This window comes from Callithrix jacchus, chromosome 3 (genome assembly GCF_049354715.1).
Source record: "Callithrix jacchus isolate 240 chromosome 3, calJac240_pri, whole genome shotgun sequence".
Lineage (NCBI taxonomy): Eukaryota > Metazoa > Chordata > Mammalia > Primates > Cebidae > Callithrix > Callithrix jacchus.
In genome coordinates this window covers 153,982,287-153,999,583 of record NC_133504.1, presented here as the reverse complement: position 1 = coordinate 153,999,583, position 17,297 = coordinate 153,982,287, and the positions used below count along the sequence as shown (strand labels likewise).

General features: G+C 40.7%; 2 protein-coding genes, 1 non-coding gene and 1 pseudogene across 5 annotated transcripts in view; 2 read left to right on the top strand and 2 right to left on the bottom strand.

The window, feature by feature from the left end:
• Nucleotides 1-17,297, bottom strand: part of PDS5A (PDS5 cohesin associated factor A) — a 157,734-nt gene that overhangs the window by 15,965 nt on the left and 124,472 nt on the right. For 2 of the 3 annotated variants that reach the window (XM_078367370.1, XM_078367369.1), the window contains exons 27-31: nucleotides 12,876-13,008; nucleotides 12,228-12,347; nucleotides 8,780-8,842; nucleotides 7,635-7,780; nucleotides 4,335-4,443 (exon numbers count right to left, since the gene is read on the bottom strand). In XM_078367370.1, coding sequence (XP_078223496.1) covers nucleotides 4,335-4,443; nucleotides 7,635-7,780; nucleotides 8,780-8,842; nucleotides 12,228-12,347; nucleotides 12,876-13,008 — 571 coding nt within the window. The remainder of the gene's footprint in view (nucleotides 1-4,334; nucleotides 4,444-7,634; nucleotides 7,781-8,779; nucleotides 8,843-12,227; nucleotides 12,348-12,875; nucleotides 13,009-17,297) is intronic. The other variant, XR_013533134.1, reaches the window with a different exon arrangement.
• LOC118152660 (U1 spliceosomal RNA) lies at nucleotides 5,055-5,210 on the bottom strand. Its single transcript, XR_004741389.2, has one exon. It is a non-coding gene; the product is annotated as a U1 spliceosomal RNA (small nuclear RNA).
• The window catches only part of LOC144581690 (uncharacterized), a 138,217-nt gene continuing 126,104 nt past the window's right edge, over nucleotides 5,185-17,297 (top strand). Inside the window, exons 1-3 of the mRNA XM_078366075.1 lie at nucleotides 5,185-5,202; nucleotides 14,567-14,834; nucleotides 15,971-16,015. Of these exons, the coding sequence (XP_078222201.1) occupies nucleotides 5,185-5,202; nucleotides 14,567-14,834; nucleotides 15,971-16,015 (331 nt within the window). The remainder of the gene's footprint in view (nucleotides 5,203-14,566; nucleotides 14,835-15,970; nucleotides 16,016-17,297) is intronic.
• LOC103792062 (polyadenylate-binding protein 2 pseudogene) lies at nucleotides 14,708-15,516 on the top strand (annotated as a pseudogene).

Sequence of the window (17,297 nt, the reverse complement as noted above, 5' to 3'; positions counted from 1 at the left end):
ATCACTTGAACCTGGGAGACGGAGGTTGCAGTGGGTCAAGATTGTACCACTGCACTCCTGCCTGGATGACAGATCCAAAAATCTGTCTCAAAAGAAAAAAAAAGTGCTGGGCGCGGTGGCTCACGCCTGTAATCCCATCACTTTGGGAGGCTGAGGGGGGTGGATCATGAGGTCAAGAGATGGAGACCATCCTGGTTAACATGGTGAAACCCTGTCTCTACCAAAATACAAAAAATTAGCTGGGCATGGTGGCGCACGCCTGTAATCCCAGCTACTCAGGAGGCTGAGGCAGGAGAATTGCCTGAACCCAGGAGATGGAGGTTGTGTTGAGCCGAGATCGCGCCATTGCACTCCAGCCTGGGTAACGATCGAAACTCCGTCTCAAAAAAAAAAAAAAAAGCTGAGTTAGATGTGACGAAGATAAGAAGTTTGAAGGGCAAAATATGAATAGGAAATTTACAGAAGATGGTAAATTTACATCTAAATGGTCAACAAACGTACTGGCAGTCACAGAAATGCAAATTAAAATAGGCATTAGATTTGGTAAGCGGAGACAGAAAAAAATTCAAATGAACTGTAAAACATGCTGTTGTTGGTATGTAGAGAAGAAAGTGCTCTCATACCCTGCTATTAGAAATGTCAGGTGTTGGACTCTCTCATGAAACCAATATAGAAATATCTAAAAGCTCTAATGCATGTATCCTTTTATCTATTAATCCTACTCTGAGAAACTCAACCCACAGAAAGAAAAGTACCAGTAAGTGTCCTTGTATATATATTATTTGACACACAATAAATTTATAAATATTAGTTACTTCGACACCATAATAGCAGAAAATATAGATGTATACAAATGTGAAAATAAGATTAAACTGTTTAAAAAGAAAAAAAGAGGGCTGGGTGCAGTGGCTCATGCCTGTAATCCCAGCACTTTAGGAGACTGAGGCAGGCAGATCACCTGAGGTTAGGAGAGCTTGAGACTAGCCTGGCCAACGTGGTGAAACCTTGTCTCTACTAAAAATATAAAAATTAGTGTGGTGATGGGTGCCTGTAATCCCAGCTACTCAGGAGGCTGAGGCAGGAGAACTGCTTGAATCTGGGAGGTGGAGGCTGCAGTGAGCTCAGAACATGCCACGGTACTCCAGCCTGGGACACAGAGTGAGACTGTCTCAAAAAAAAAAAAAAAAGTTGAAATAAGGGTCTGGAGCAATATTATATTACAAATCAAGCTGAAAGTAAGGTCTGGATAAAACAGAAATTAAAATTTCAATTTCCAATTTCAAAATTATATATACTTTTAGGAAAAGGCCGTAAGAGTAACAGATGCTGGTTATACTAAACACTTATGCCTTTGCAAATGTACCACCCTTTAGTAAGCATTGTTAAGTATATAATGTAAGTGAATGTCTATGGCAATATGCATTTTTGTACCTAAGTTTGTTTAAGTCAAGACTGCTGACTTCTACACAAGGATCCCACAATATTCTAATCTATTGATTCCTGGATTCCAAGAGTTTTGATAACAAGTAGTAAAGTGTAACCTAAATCCACTGAGATGGTGTGTTTCAAACACCAAGCAGAAAGAGTTTAGATAAGCAAGAGACTGATCTAAAAAAAACCCTCATTCAGCTGAGTTCAGAAAATGAGAGTTTGGCTAGGAAAAGTTAGGCTACTGTGGTGTAACTGCACAATCCTAGTATATTTCATGTACCCGAGCGTAATATCTAAATCTATTTGATGACCACCATAAATTAAAAGATAAGCATTTCAAGAATATGATTATGTGGGGAAAAAAATAATAGTTATCTTCAAGCCATTCCTACTGAGATAAATTATCAATTTAATTTAACAGTTGAACAGAAGACCAGAAAAGTCAAACAACCCACTCAAGTCAACACATAGTCAGTGTGTGGCAGAGCCAAGTGGCAAAAGTCAGGTCTGTGTCATGCTCCTCTTAGTTATGCAACATTCATTTCTCTCCTGCTAAAAATTGTTAAGAAAACTGGGTTGGGCATGGTGAGATCCTATTTGAAAACAAAACAAAATCGGGTAGTTTAAAGATCAACCATTAAGACGGACGAGGTGGCTCATGCCTTAATCCCAGCACTTTGGGAGGCTGAGATGGGTGGATCATCTGAGGTCAGGCATGCAAAACCAGCCTGGCCAATGTGGGAAAATCCCATCTCTACTAAAAATAGAAAAATTCGCTTATTGTGGTGGCCTATGCCTATAATCTCAGCTACTTAGGAGGCTGAGGCCGGAGAATCACTTGGACAACCCAGGAGGCGGAATCACTCGAACAACCCTGGTGCAGTAAACCAAGATTGCGTCAAGGCACTCCAGCCTGGGTGACAGGGCGAAACTTCATCTCAAAAAAAAAGAAAAAAAAATTGACAATGAAGAATACAGCTGTTAAATAAAAACTCACACACGTATCAAAAAGCTAAATCATAAAATATTAACTTTTTGAGACAGAGTCTCACTCTATCACCCAGGCTGGAGTGCAATGGCGCAATCTTGGCTCACTACAACCTCTGTCTCCTGTGTTCAGGCAATTCTCCTGTCTCATCCTCCTGAGTAGCTGGGATTACAGGCACATACCACCATGTCTGGCTAATTTTTCTATTTTTAGTAGAGACAGGGTTTCACAATATTGGTTTTTTTTTTTTTGGGGGGGGACAGGGTGTCACTCTGTTGCCCAGGTTGGAGAGCAGTGGTGCGACCTCGGTTTACTGCAAACCTTTGCCTTCTGGGTTCAAAGGATTCTGGTGCCTTAGCTTCCCAAGTAGCTGGGACTGCATGCATGCGCCACAACCTTCAGCTAATTTTTTGTATTTTTAGTAGAGACAGGGTTTCACCATGTTGGCCAGGCTGGTCTAAACTCCTGACCTCAGCTGGTCCAAATCTCGCTCTGTTGTCGGGCCTGGAGTGCAATGGTGTGATGTTGGCTCACTACAATCTCCACCTGGAAGCTTCAAGCAATTTTCCTGTCTCAGCCTCCTCAGTAGCTGGGATTGCCGGTGTGTGCTACTATGCCTGGCTAATTTTTTGTATTTATTTAATTTTTTTCTTGAGACGGAGTCTTGAACTGTCACCCAGGCTGTAATGCAGTGGAGTGATCTCGGCCCACTGCAATCTCTGCCTTCTGGGTTCAAGCAATTCTCCTGCCTCAGCCTCCTGAGTAGCTGGAACTACAGGCATGTGCCACCACACCCAGCTAGTTTTTTCTGTATTTTTAGTAGATGGGGGTCTCTACTAAATAATACAAAAAAATTAGCGGGGTTTCACCATATTGGCCAGGCTGGTCTTGAACTCCTGACCTCAAGTGATCCACCTGCCTCAGCCTCCCAAAGTGCTGATTATAGGCATGAGCTACTGTGCCCAGCCAAGATGAACTTTTTAAAATGCAACAGAAACAAAGCAAAGTGCTGACCTCTGGTGGGAATCAACAAACTTTTGAAAGATTTCAAAAAACTCTCAATTCCTATTCTTTAAAGAGTTGAAACAGGTAGTATAGGAAAAGGATACCATTATGGGTGATGACATACATTTTTTTTTTTTTTTTTGAGACAGAGTTTTGCTCTAGTTACCCAGGCTGGAGTACAATGGCACGATCTCGGCTCACTGCAACTTCTGCCTCCTGGGTTCAGGCAATTCTCCTGCTTCAGCTTCCTGAGTAGCTGGGATTACAGGCACGCGCCACCATGCCCAGCTAATTTTTTGTATTTTTAGTAGAGACAGGGTTTCACCATGTTGCCCAGGATGGTCTCAATCTCTTGACCTCGTGATCCACCTGCCTTGGCCTCCCAAAGTGCAGGGATTACAGGCATGAGCCACCATGCCCAGCCCACAGTTTTTTTTTTTTGAGGCAGATTCTCACTCTGTCATCCAAGCTGGAGTGCAATGGTGCAATGTTGGCTCACTGCCAGGCTCAAGCAATTCTCCTGCCTCAGCCTCCAGAGTAGCTGGGATTATAGGCACTGATGCTAATTTTTTTTTTATTTTTAGTAGAGATGGAGTTTCACATGTTGGCCAGGCTGGTGTTGAATTCCCGACCTCAGGTGACTTGCCTGCCTTGGTCTCCCAAAGTGCTCGGATTATAGGTGTGAGCCACTGTGCCCAGCCAGACCACATAAATTCTTATAAAACAAAGTAGGTAGAGGCAGGCAGAATGATTTATGGAAAGTGAAACAAAGTATTGCAGGGGATGGTAATACACACAAGTTTAAAATGTAGCATGTCTGTTAATGTGTTGGCTGTATATTTCTTACCCTTACCAAAAAAATGTAATAATCTCCATGGAAAAAATCCACTTGTTAAATTTTAAAATTTACCTTATTTTTTACTTGGTCAATATTCTTTACAGGTGTGACCGAAATAATCCTCACAGGGTTCTCTTCATTTTCACTAACTCCAGTTTCTGTTGCCTCTGAACTCTGTTCCCTGTTTAAGACAAGTAAACCAAGACTTCATATTTCCATGAAGAGAAAGTTCACTATCTCACAGTACCAATAAAAACAGGCTAAGGCTGGTTTTGAAACCTTGCCAAATGAGGCAATGATAGCAAGAGTCAGATACTCTGTAGTTATACACTACTGCTTTAAAAATACCATTTTCCATTTAGCTTTGATCAAGTGGTATCAATTTCTATTTTGCCTTAATAACATTAAGACAGAAATGACTGCCTAACACCACTCTACAAAAGGACTGTCAAGAAACAAAATGCCACAACTAGTGTAAGCTTTATCTTTTGGGAATAGAAAATCCTAAAACAAAAATAAAACTACAGACCATAGTATAGTACAGTCATTTCCATCGTGTTCTACAAAAAAGGGGGCTGTCAAAAGAGGCTATTCGGTAGGTATTTGAGGCCACTAGTCTTTAAAACAGATATTAAAACCCACACGAGCCTGTTGGGAAAAAAAAGAAAAGAAAAGGAAAAAAAAAACATTAACTGAATTTATATCTTGGGCTTCATTTTTGGTAAAAATGGTTTAAAATATCACTGGGTTGAGTTTATTCTTAAGATATCATGTGTAAGAATAGTATCTTCAAAAACCACAATATTTAGTGTTCTTCCGCAAATGATGCAGTCGAGTTTCCCACATTTGGGGAAATCGCAGGGGTCGGCACATCCGGAGTGCAATGGATAAGCCTCACCCTGGGAAAACCACCTTCATGATCATGGTATCTCCCCGCCAGGTAAGTATAATATTTAGTGTTCTTAAGAGTAGGGTCAGAAATGATGAAGGTTTGATGTGATGGATATCCTAATTACCTTGATTTGATCACTGTACATGGTAGGCATGTACCAAACTATCCCATGTACCCCATAAATATGTACAATTATTATGTATCAAAATAATTATTTTTATAAAAAAACTGCAGGTATAAACATTTATGCAGTAGCTAATGTACTGAATACTTAATATGTTAAAATAAACATGAAAATTTTTTTTCTTTGAGACAGAGTTTCACTCTTGTTGCCTAAGCTGGAGTGCAATAGTGTGATCTTGGCTCATTGTAACCTCTACCTCCCAGGGTCAAGCAATTCTCGTGCCTCAGTCTCCAGAGTATGTGGGATTACAGGTGTGAGTGCCACCATGCCTGGCTAATTTTTTTGTATTTTTAGTAGAAATGAGGTTTCACCATGTTAGCCAGGCTGGTCTCGAACTCCTGACCTCAGGTGATCTGCTCACCCTGGCCTCCCAAAGTGATAGGATTACAGGCATGAGCCACCAAGTGCCCTAAACATGAAATATTTTTATAAATGGACAATGTTAGAACAATGTTAACTTATCCCATACTTTTTTTTTCCCTTTATTTTCACAGGGAATAGAGCAGGAGAATGTCTTCATATGTACATGTACATATACATACATACCTACATATATATATATATATATATATATAAATAAATATAAACAGGGTCTCATTCTGTCACTCAGGTAGGAGTGAAATTATATAATCATAGCTGATACAGCCCAGAACTCCTGCGCTCATGTGATCCTCCTGCCTCTGCCTTCTGAGCTCCCAAGGAGCTGGGACTGTAGGTGGGTGTGCCACCATGTTGTCCAGGCTGGTCTAGAACTCCTGGGCTCCAGTGATTGTCCTGCCCTGGCCTCTCAAAATGCTGGGATTACAAGTATGACCCATCATACTTGGCCTTTTCTTTCTTTTTTCTTTTTTTTTAAGAGACAGGATCTTGCTTTGTCACCCAGGCTGGAGTGTAGCGGGGCCATCATAGCTCACTTTAGCCTTGAAGTTCTGGCCTCAAGCGATAATCCTGCCTTGGCCTCCTAAAGCGCTGGGATCACAGCTGTAAGGGACTGCACCCAGCCCTGTTATACTAATTTGAGTTAAAAATTAAAAATTGTCTGGGTGCGGTGGCTCATGCCTGTAATCCCAGCACTTTGGGAGGCTGAGGCAGGTGGATAACAAGCCCAGGAGTTCGAGACCAGCCTGGCCAACATGGTGAAACACCATTTCTACCAAAACTACAAAAAAATTAGCTGGACATAGTAGCGCGCACCTGTAATACCAGCTGCTTGGGAGGCTGAGGCAGGAGAATCCCTGAACCCCGAAGGCAGAGGTTGTGGTGAGCTGAGATCAGGCCACTACACTCTAGCCTGGGCAACAGAGCAAGCAAGACTCCGTCTTGGAAAAAAAAGATTAAAAAGTGTTTCAATTTATTTAAAAGTAATGCTTTCATATTTTTCCTAAGGGTTGAATTTTCTTATAAAAAATAAACATTTTGGGCCAGGTGTGACGGTTCATGACTGTAATCTCAGCACTTCGGGAATACAAGATGGGCAGAGACCAGCCTGGCAAACATGGTGACACCCCATCTCTACTAAAAATACAGAAATTACCTGGGTGTGGTGGTGTCTGCCTGTAAACCCAGTTACTCAGGAAGCTGAGGTGCGAGAATCGAATGAAACCAGGAGGTAGAGGTTGCTATGAGTTGACATCACGTCACTGCACTCCAGCCTGAGAGATGGAGTGAGACTGTCTCAAAAAAATTTAAAATAAGCATTTTGATGTAAATTATATTACTAATTTTTATATTTTTTTCTGTTAACTTTTCTACACACTTACAATGCTATATTAATAGTTTCAAAGTGTGCAGTACACTCTTGATTTCATCACTGAAAATACTAAAATGTGCCTAGGTGCAGTGGTTTGTGCCTATAATCCCAGCACGTTGGGAGGCTGAAGTGGGTGGATCATTTGAGACCAGGAGAGGGAGCCTGACCTGGGGAAGATGGCAAAACTCCATATTTACAAAAAAAAAAAAAAAAAAAAAATCGACTGGGGGTTGGTGGCACAAGTCTGTAGTCCCAGCTACTTGGGAGGCTGAAGTGAGAAGATCCTTAGAGCCCAGGAGTCTGAGGCTGCAGTGAGCTATGATCCTGCCACTGCCCTCCAGCCTAAGTGACAAAATGAGACCCTGGTCTCTTAAAAAAAAAATAATTACATAAAGTTAAAAAAAAAAGCACTAAAAATTCATCAGTATTATTTTGTACAAAAACATCTCTAACAACAGAAGACTGTTTTATGAGACAGTGCTTTAGGAATAAAAGATAAACCAAGCAGTGAGTGCTAGTAACAAAATAATTGGAGAGGAAAGTTGCCTTGATCGATTTCCGGTTGAAGGGTTCAGCTCTGAATTTACATTAATATTGCTTCCAGTCTCAGTGCCAGTGCTTCTAACATAGGGTTTCCTTCCTGTTGCTGATAAAGGCTTGTTTACTGCACCTAGTACACCAGCAGGCTTTGGCTAAAAAAAAAAAAAAAAAAAAAATACACACACACATACCTTACCATGTATACATGTAAATTTAGACACAAATAAGAGATATTAAGTGCTAATTAGTTAAATTTATTACAAATGTTAATTGTGGCCCAGGAACAGTGGCTCTTGCCTATAAATCCCAGCACTTTGGGAAGTGGATCACTTGAAGCCAGAAGTTGGAGACCAGTCTGGCCAACATAGTGAATTCCAACATCTACCAAAAATACAAAAATTAGCCAGATATGGCGGTATAAGCCTGTAGTCCCAGCTACTTGGCAGGCTGAGGCATGAGAATTGCTTGAACCTAGGAGGCAGAGATTGCAGTGAGCTGAGATTGCACCACTGTACTCCAGGCTGGGCAACAGAATGAGATTGTCTCAAAAAAAAAAAAAAAGTTCATTCTGTAAAATTGTGTTTGACTGCCTTAATACAATTAAAAGCCATAAACATATCTCTACTTAATAACTAGATAATATTAATTTATCCTTTATTATTCAATCAAAATAAAAAGTTCCCCTAAAACACAGCAAAATATATAATAAATTTTCTATAAACCATTGGATATATACCTAGTAATAATTTAGGAACTATTTACAAAAAAACTAAATTTCCTTTTGCTGTTTTAGGTGTCACCATATTACTTATATAGAAAATAAATTGCCTAATTGATTAGTAGTATAAAATTACTTCTTTTGTCTTATATACCTAACTTGATTATAGCATTTCCCAGGAAAATCTGCTTTGTGAATTGTAAATAAACTGTGCTTAACATTACTGATGAGAACACACAGTGGCAATTCAGAAGAGTGGTTCCTGGCAGAAAAAGTCTAAAAGCATGGCTGCTTTAGATGCTATAAATCCACAATGTGATCCCTAAGAATCAGGAACTGTACAATCTAGTGGTCATTTCGAGGTATTTCTAGGAATAGCAGAAGCAATATACACATGAAACAAAGATCTTGAAATTATTAAAGTATATAATACCTTTCCTGTTAACAGAAGTACTCTTGTCTCTTCTGAAATATAACTCTTATCGTTACAGAAGTCCTATTAAAAAAAAAAGAAATATCAATTAAAGGGAACATGCGTATTTTAATTGTTCCAATAAGCCTTTTTAGGTATTGTGCCTTGCAATAATAAATACACTTGTGCTAATACATGTATCAATTCATCAAACAATCAAAACTTTTTTTGGTTTTGCTTTTGTTTTTGTTTTGTTTTGCCACCATGGCCTGGCTAATGTTTTGTATTTTTAGTAGAGACAGGGCTTCACCACGTTGGCCAGGACAGTCTCGACTGCTGACCTTGTGATCTGCCCACCTCGGCCTCCCAAAGTGCTAGGATTACAGGCATGAGCCACCACACCTGGTTTACAACCAAAACATTTGATGAGCCATACTGTAAGTCTAGCTTCAAATTGAAGTGATGGTACATAGACTTAGGCAAACATCAAAGGTAAATTTCTTAAATCATACCACAAATAAAGCACACCTATGTTTTCATATGGTTCAATGCAGTTTATTCATTAAATTTATTCACTGGTCTTTTCTTCCACCACTACATCATAAACTTGGGCCAGGCAAGGTGGCTCACACCTGTAACCCCAGCACTTTGGGAGGCTGAGGCGGGCAAATCACTAGGTCAGGTGTTCGAGACTCGCCTGGCCAACATGGTGAAACTCAGTTTCTACTAAAAATACAACATTAGCTGGGCCAGGTGGCACACGTCTGTAATCCCAGCTACTCAGGAGGCTGAGGCAGAAGAATCGCTTGGACCCAGGAGGCAGAGGTTGCAACAAGCCTAGATTGTGCTATTGCACTCCAGCTTCGGCGACAAGAGCAAAACTCCATCTCAAAAAAAGGCTGTTTCTGGGCTGGGTGTGGTGGCTCACACCTGTAATCTCAGCACTTTGGGAGGCTTAGGTAGGAGGATCACGAGGTCAGTTCAAGACCAGCCTGACCAACATGGTGAAACCCCGTCTCTACTAAAAATACAAAAATTAGCCGGGTGTAGTGGTGCATGCCTGTAATCCCAGCTACTCAGGAGGCTGAGGCAGAAGAATCGCTTGAACCCGAAAGGCGGAGGTTGCAGTGAGCCAAGATTGCACCACTGCATTCCAGCCTGGGTGACAGAGCGAGACTCTGTCTCAAACAAACACCTTAAGTGAATTATGCTCTTTGATAGCTGTGATATTAAAGAGTAAATATATCATTTAAACCAAATGTAGACAATGATAGCACTTGTTTTATCTATATATAACTTAGGAGTTCAAACTTGATCTCTTGATGCCTCTTCCTACTTAATATCTGAAAATGGCAAACAAACCACAATGATGTATCAGTGAAGTAAAACTGGCTATTAAACTCAGGAAATTCATTAAGTTTTAAGTAATCCCATTAAAAAATGTATTTTTTATTTTATTAAATTTACCTTCACACAAGTAGGAAAGAATAAAGTGTGCCTGTGAGGAAATCACAGTTTTGTTATGTGTGCTAGGCAAAACTGTATCATTTCTTTTGAACAAAGTCTTCTATGCAGCTAAAATAAACATAAAGAAGCCTGTACACCAAAGTTCATTCACTTCATTCACAAAGATATAGTATAGCTTCGCTAGGTTCACTAACTTCATAAACCTAGTATTCTAGTGTTTATGAATAACATATTAAAAGCATATTAAAATTAGATAAATGAGGAATGTTCCATACTGATAAAAGAAAAACCTAAGTTACTATTAAGAAGACTAAAATACTGTAACACTGTAGATATTAAAAGAAAAAAAAAACCAAAAATTGGTATCTATGAGGCCAGATAGGTGTTGTAACAAGTAGCAATTTAATTCTTGATTGTGGTATCACCACTGTTATGAAGATTCTATTCTGGTAGTATTCTATTCACGATGGTCCTGGGTCAACAACAGGATAAATTTAAATTCAACAGCTCACTTAAGAATATTTTACAGGCTGGGCATGGTGGCTCATGCCTGTAATCCTAGCACTTTGAGATGCCGGAGGTAGGTGGATCGCTTGAGCCCAGGAGTTTGAGGCCTGGCCAACATGACAAAACCATGTCTCTACAAAAAATTAAAAAATTAGCCAGGTGTGGTAGCATATGCCTGTAGTCACAGTTACTTGAGAGGCTGAGGTAGGAGGACTGCCTGAGCCAGGGAGGTGGAGGCTGCAATAGGCTGATATCAAGCCATTGTACTCCAGCCTGAGTGATGAAGTGAGACTCAAAAAATTTAGAGAGGACATACTTTTGCAATTCTCATTATTTCTATCATAAGCAAGGCAGTGTTAAGTGTTCAATACTAAATCAATAATAAAAATCAGACTACATTTTAGCAAACTTTTATTAAAGAATGGCATTCAAAGTAGGAAGCTTCATTTATGTCTTGGAATGTGCATTTGGAGAATCCTCTAAGCCAGGGCGGGGTCTCCAATCCACAAGCCACAGACCGATATGGGTCTGTGGTCTGCTAGGAACTGGGATGCATAGCAGGTAATGAGTGGCTGGTGAGCAAGCATTACTACCTGAGCTCTGCCTCCTGTAGGATGAGTGGCAGCATTAGGTTTTCATAGAAGCACAAACCATATTGTGAACTATGCATGCGAGGGATCTAGGTTGCATGTTCCTTATGAGAATCTAACTGCCTGATCATCTGAGGTGACAGTTTAATCCTTAAACCATCTCCCCACCTCAATTTCTCTGTGGAAAAATTGTCTTCCACGAAACTGGTCCTATGTGTCAAAAAGGTGGGGAACCACTTGCTCTAAGGGGGTCATTACTGAGGCATATGTATGTGTTTTCAGGAGAAAGTTAAGCAAGTTTAAAATACCACATAAAGCAGAAAATAAAAGCTTTTAAAAATCAAAATTAGCTGGAAAAACTTACAGAACCTGGGTTACCTGGAAAATTTACCTACACGGGAAACAATTTGCTGAAAGCACAATAGATGCACTGTATATTAATAATACCCTTTATTGAATGCTTTTATATGATAAAATCTGCATATAAACCTAGATATCAGTAATTTTGTCCATGTGTGTTATTAACATCTGCATCATAAAGATGAAGAAACTGAGGCTTAGAGGGAAAGCGTCTCTGCTTATACTGTGCCAAATTTAAAATTTTTCTTGTCTGCAAAAGTACTAATCATGTTTCAATAAAATGAGATTAAAATAATTTTAAAAATCTGACTCCTTTTAACACTAGAAATTCCTAGAACAAACATAAGAACAACAATATTTGTAGTCATCTATTCAAGTCAGAATCATGTTCAGGTCTGTGTAAGATAACCTCCCATTCTTTGATAAACTCAGAGGTATTTTTTTACTCTGTGGTCAAGAAAATTCACTCTTTGCCACAATGGCTGATGATAACAGAAATTTAAATCAGTTTAGTGTGGTAGGAAAAATGAGAGGAAGAAAATTACCTTTTCAGGTTGTGTAAAAAATTTCATTGGGAGGACTGGGTCCTTTGGTGAATCTGCATTGCACAAAGCACTTTTACTATTTATAACACAGAGAGCCACATCACATACTGTATACAATTTCTAGGGAGAAAAAGGAATCACATATAACTTTTAGTATTGCAAAATAATCACCATTACCAATTCCATCAAATGCGTAAATTAAACATAAAATGTGTAAATTATTCCTTGAACATTCTGTATTTCTGTTCAGCATTGTTTATGTATCCTCCTGGAAAATAAAAATCCCTCTATCTGAATTTAACACGAATGCCAATACGCACAGAAAATAACAAACAAATGAACCAACCCAAAGAAATCACACAAGAACAATAAGCATTTGTCTGTAACTTTTACTGTAAGTTTGTAAGATAGCATAGTTGTATATTTAATTCTTATCCTCCTGTTCTCTAAGGTTATAAAGTCTTTTCAGAGTACTAAAGATTCCTGAAATAATAAAATTCGCTTGTAATGAAGTGCAATAAAAACTGACTACAAATTTATAAACATTCTAAAATTTAAATTCTTATGTATGGCCAAAAAAAACCCCCAAGAGGGACAATATATTTTTCTATTACATCTTAACACCCACTGGCCCAACACTCATCTTACTTCATTTGTCTTGGATTCATCTGGAGACTGGGCATCTCTGGTTAACTTGATGTTCTCTGCCATCTTCTTCATAAAGGCATGGCTATTGTTTTCATTCTTTGTCATTAAAACTTCAAGCATGAACCACAGGCACCTAAATGTAAACATATTAAAGAGACTAGATGTAGACAGATGCTTTATCTTAAAGCAATAAATATGTTACTAGGGATTTCTGTTGTCTGAATAAAATAAAATGACCAACCTTAATTACTAATATATGTATTATCATATTAATCATACTCTATTCAAATTTCAAGCATAAAGCAACATGTTAAAAAAATGAAAACATAGCTTAATATGAGAAATTCTGACAGTTTCATGAAGCATATAATGATTCACCCTGGCTGGAGGCAGTGGATACCTACGATCTCAGCACTTTGGGAGGCTGAGGTGGGTGGATTGCCTGAACCCAGAAATTCGAGACCAGCCTGGGCAACATAGTGATACTCCATCTCTCTCTCTCTCTCTCTCTCTTTTTTTTTTTTTTTGAGACGGAGTTTCGCTCGTTACCCAGGCTGGAGTGCAATGGCGCGATTCGGCTCACCGCAACCTCTGCCCCCTGGGTTCAGGCAATTTTCCTGCCTCAGCCTCCTGAGTAGCTGGGATTACAGGCACGCGCCACCATGCCCAGCTAATTTTTTGTATTTTTAGTAGAGACGGAGTTTCACCATGTTGACCAGGATGGTCTCGATCTCTTGACCTCGTGATCCACCCACGTTGGCCTCCCAAAGTGCTGGGATTACAGGCTTGAGCCACCGCGCCTGGCCCGATACTCCATCTCTTAAAAAAAAAAAAATTAGCTGGGCATGGTAGTGGGTGCCTGTATTCCCGCTACTTGTGGGCTGAGGTTAGAGGATCGCTTGTCCCATGGATGCAGAGGTTGCAGTGAGCCATGATCACACCACTGCATTCCAGCCTGGGCAAAAAAGTGATACCCTCTCAAAAGAAAACAGATTCACCCTAGGTAAGTTTAGAAAATCTGATGTATCTTAACACCCAGCAATGATGAGCAAATAAACACACAGCAATCTTGGCATTTTGATTATTTGTAAGCTCAGCAGAAGTTCTACAACTGGTATGCAGTTCTGCTGAGAAACAGGTCAAAACTGTATTTAATTTACTATGAAGCTGATGTGTGTGGTACCCAGCTACTGTTAAGGAGTCACAATCTTAAACCATTTTTGCTGTTCTACACTTGTCACTGTATACTAATTTAACACATTGTGCCTGAAGGGAACATCTTAATTTCAAGTAAAAGTGAACCCCAAATCAGGCCGTACATTAGGCTGTACATTAGAATTGCTTGGAGAACTCAGACAAATGTGAGAATGGGACCTGTTTTTACAAAGATACTGGGATTTTCAGGTAGTGACAGGACTACAGTATTATTGCATCAACAGGGGAGAAATTATTTGATGATACTCTGTAAAAGCTTCTTTGCCTATATTCTATGTAAATGTTTTAAGGAACTATTGTAGCATGCGTTCGTTTTTTAGGTTAATAGCTTAAATGATAGTTGGTAGTTTCTGTAATATTTATTAACTTTGGCAGAGTTACCAATTCTAGTTAGATACTAGTTAACTGCTAGAATCCTGATCAAAGAACGGAGCAGTATAAAGAATAACAGGTGGTGATGGTGGCGTCGGCCGCAGCAGCAGCAGCGGGGGCTGGGGGCCGTTGGGGCTCCAGCGCCATCCTCTGCCCGGGTAGGTGGGGATGCCGGGGAGGGGACCCCGGGGGGCGCAGGTGACTATGGGAACAGCCTGGAGTCTGAGGAACTAGAGCCTGAGGAGCTGTTGCTGGGGCCCGAGCCTAAAGAGGAGCCACCCTGGTCCCGCGCCCCCCTGGGAGCTCCAGGCCCTGGGCAGGGTTTGGGAGCCCCCGGCAGTCAAGAGGAGGAGGAGCCGGGACTGGTGGAGGGTGATGGGGGACGGCGCCATTGAGGACCTGGAGCAAGAAGCTGAAAAGCTAAAGGAACTACAGAACGAGGTAGAGAAGCAGATGAATATGAGTCCACCTCCAGGCAATGCTGGCCCAGTGATCATGTCCATTGAGAAGATGGAGACTGATGCCCATTCCATCTATATTGGCAATGTGGACTTGGTGCAATAGCAGAAGAGCTGGAAGCTCACTTTCATGGCTGTGGTTCAGTCAACGGTGGTACCATACTCTGTGACAAATTTAGTGGTCATCCCAAAGGGTTTGCATATATAGAGTTCTCAGACAGAGTCAGTGAGGACTTCCTTGGCCTTAGATAAGTCCCTATTTAGAGGAAGGCAAATCAAGGTGATCCCAAAACGAACCAACAGAACAGGCATCAGCACAACAGACTAGGGTTTTCCACAAGCCCGCTACTGCGCAGGGACCACCAACTACAACAGCTCCCGCTCTCGATTCTACAGCGGTTTTAACAGCAGGCCCCGGGGTCGTGTCTACAGGGGCCGGGCTAGAGCGACATCGTGGTACTCCCCTTACTAAAAAAAATGTGTATTATGAGGAGACAGAGGAAAAAAAGAGGAAAGAAGGAAAAAAAAAAAAAGGATAAACACCCCCCCCCAAAAAAAAAACCAGAAGGTGACCTTGATAGAAAAAAAACATTTTTTAATAAAAAGATATAATGTGGAAGTGGGATGAATTCCATAACTAACTGCTGAGAGACCTGCTTTGGGGAGTAGGGGAAGGCCCAGGGAGTGCGGCGGGGGCTGCTTATTCACTCTGAGGGTTCGCCAGGGACACGTCTCAACTGTGCAAGCTGCTCCCCATGTTTCCCTGCCCCACTTCACCCCCTTGGGGGCTACTCAAGGGTAGGTGGGCGTGGGTGGTATGAGGTTTTATTTTTTTTTACCCAGGGCTCTGGAAGGACACCAAACTGTTCTGCTTGTTACCTTCCCTCCATCTTCTTGCCTTTCACAGTCCCCTCCTGCCTGCTCCTGTCCAGCCAGGTCTACCACCCACCCCACCCCTCTTCTCCGGCTCCCTGTCTCTCCAGGTTGCCTGGTGATCTGTTTTGTTTCCTTTGGTGTTTCATTTTCTGTTTTGAGTGTCTTTCTTTGCAGGTTTCTGTAGCAGAAGATCTCCGTTGCGCTCCCAGCGGCTCCAGTGTAAATTCCTCTTCCCCCTGGGGAAATGCACTAACTTGTTTTGAGGGGTTTAGGGTGTTTTTGTTTTCCAGTTTTTTTGGTTTTGTTTTCCTTTGCCTTTTTTCCCTTTTATTTGGAGGGAATGGAGGAAGTGGGAACAGGGAGGTGGGAGATGGATTTTGTTTATTTTTTTACCTCATTTCCAGGGGTGGGAATTTTTTTTTAAATATGTGTCATGAATAAAGTTGTTTTTGGAAAAAAAAAAAGAATAACAAACAATAAAAATTAGCAAATACTTAATGAGTGCTTGCTATCTACTAGGCATTAGGCTAAGTACCTTCATATAATTCTCATAACTCTATAAAGCATATGAAAAATCATCACCATTATACAGATATAGAATGTTATCTTTTTTGTGTGTCTTTTGAGAAAGGGCCTTGCTTGTCACTCAGGCTGGAGTGCAATGGCGTGATCACAGTGGCAGTCATGGTGTCCTGGGCTCATGCTACCCTCCTACCTCAGCTTCCTTAGTAGCTGGGACTAAAGGTGTGTGCCACCACGTTTGGCTAATTTTTGTAGAGGTGGGGTTTTGCCATGTTACCCAGGCTGGTCTTGAACTCCTAGGCTCAAGAGATCAACCTGCCTTGGTCTCCCAAGGTGTTGTGATTGTAGGCATAAGCTACCACGCCTGGCTACCTAATTTTTTTTAAAAAAGACATTAAATAACCTGTTTAGGGTCACAGAGATAAGAAGATGGAGCTAGAATTAGAACCAGGTCTGATTTTATATTTTTAACAAAACTATACAAAACAAATATAAAAAAATAAATATAATAAACTATCTGAGCAAGTATGTACTAGATAAAGGTTACAACACTGAACACATCAGTTCTACAGGTTTCAGGATTCTATTTGTTTATATAAACACTGAAATCATTTGATTAATTCCCTGGGTTCAGAATTCTGTTGCGTTTCTATTAACTTGAAGATTTGTTTGATCTCTTTCCACAGAAGTATAGGGTCAAGATTACTCTCAGTTTTAGGGGTAAGGTGAGGAAGCATTCTTTTTTTGAGACGGAGTTTCGCTCTTGTTACCCAGGCTGGAGTGCAATGGCGCGATCTCGGCTCACCGCAAGCTCCACCTCCTGGGTTCAGGCAATTCTCCTGCCTCAGCCTCCTGAGCACCTGGGATTACAGGCACGCGCCACCATGCCCAGCTAATTTTTTGTATTTTTAGTACAGACGGGGTTTCACCATGTTGACTAAGATGGTCTCAATCTCTTGACCTTGTGATCCACCCACCT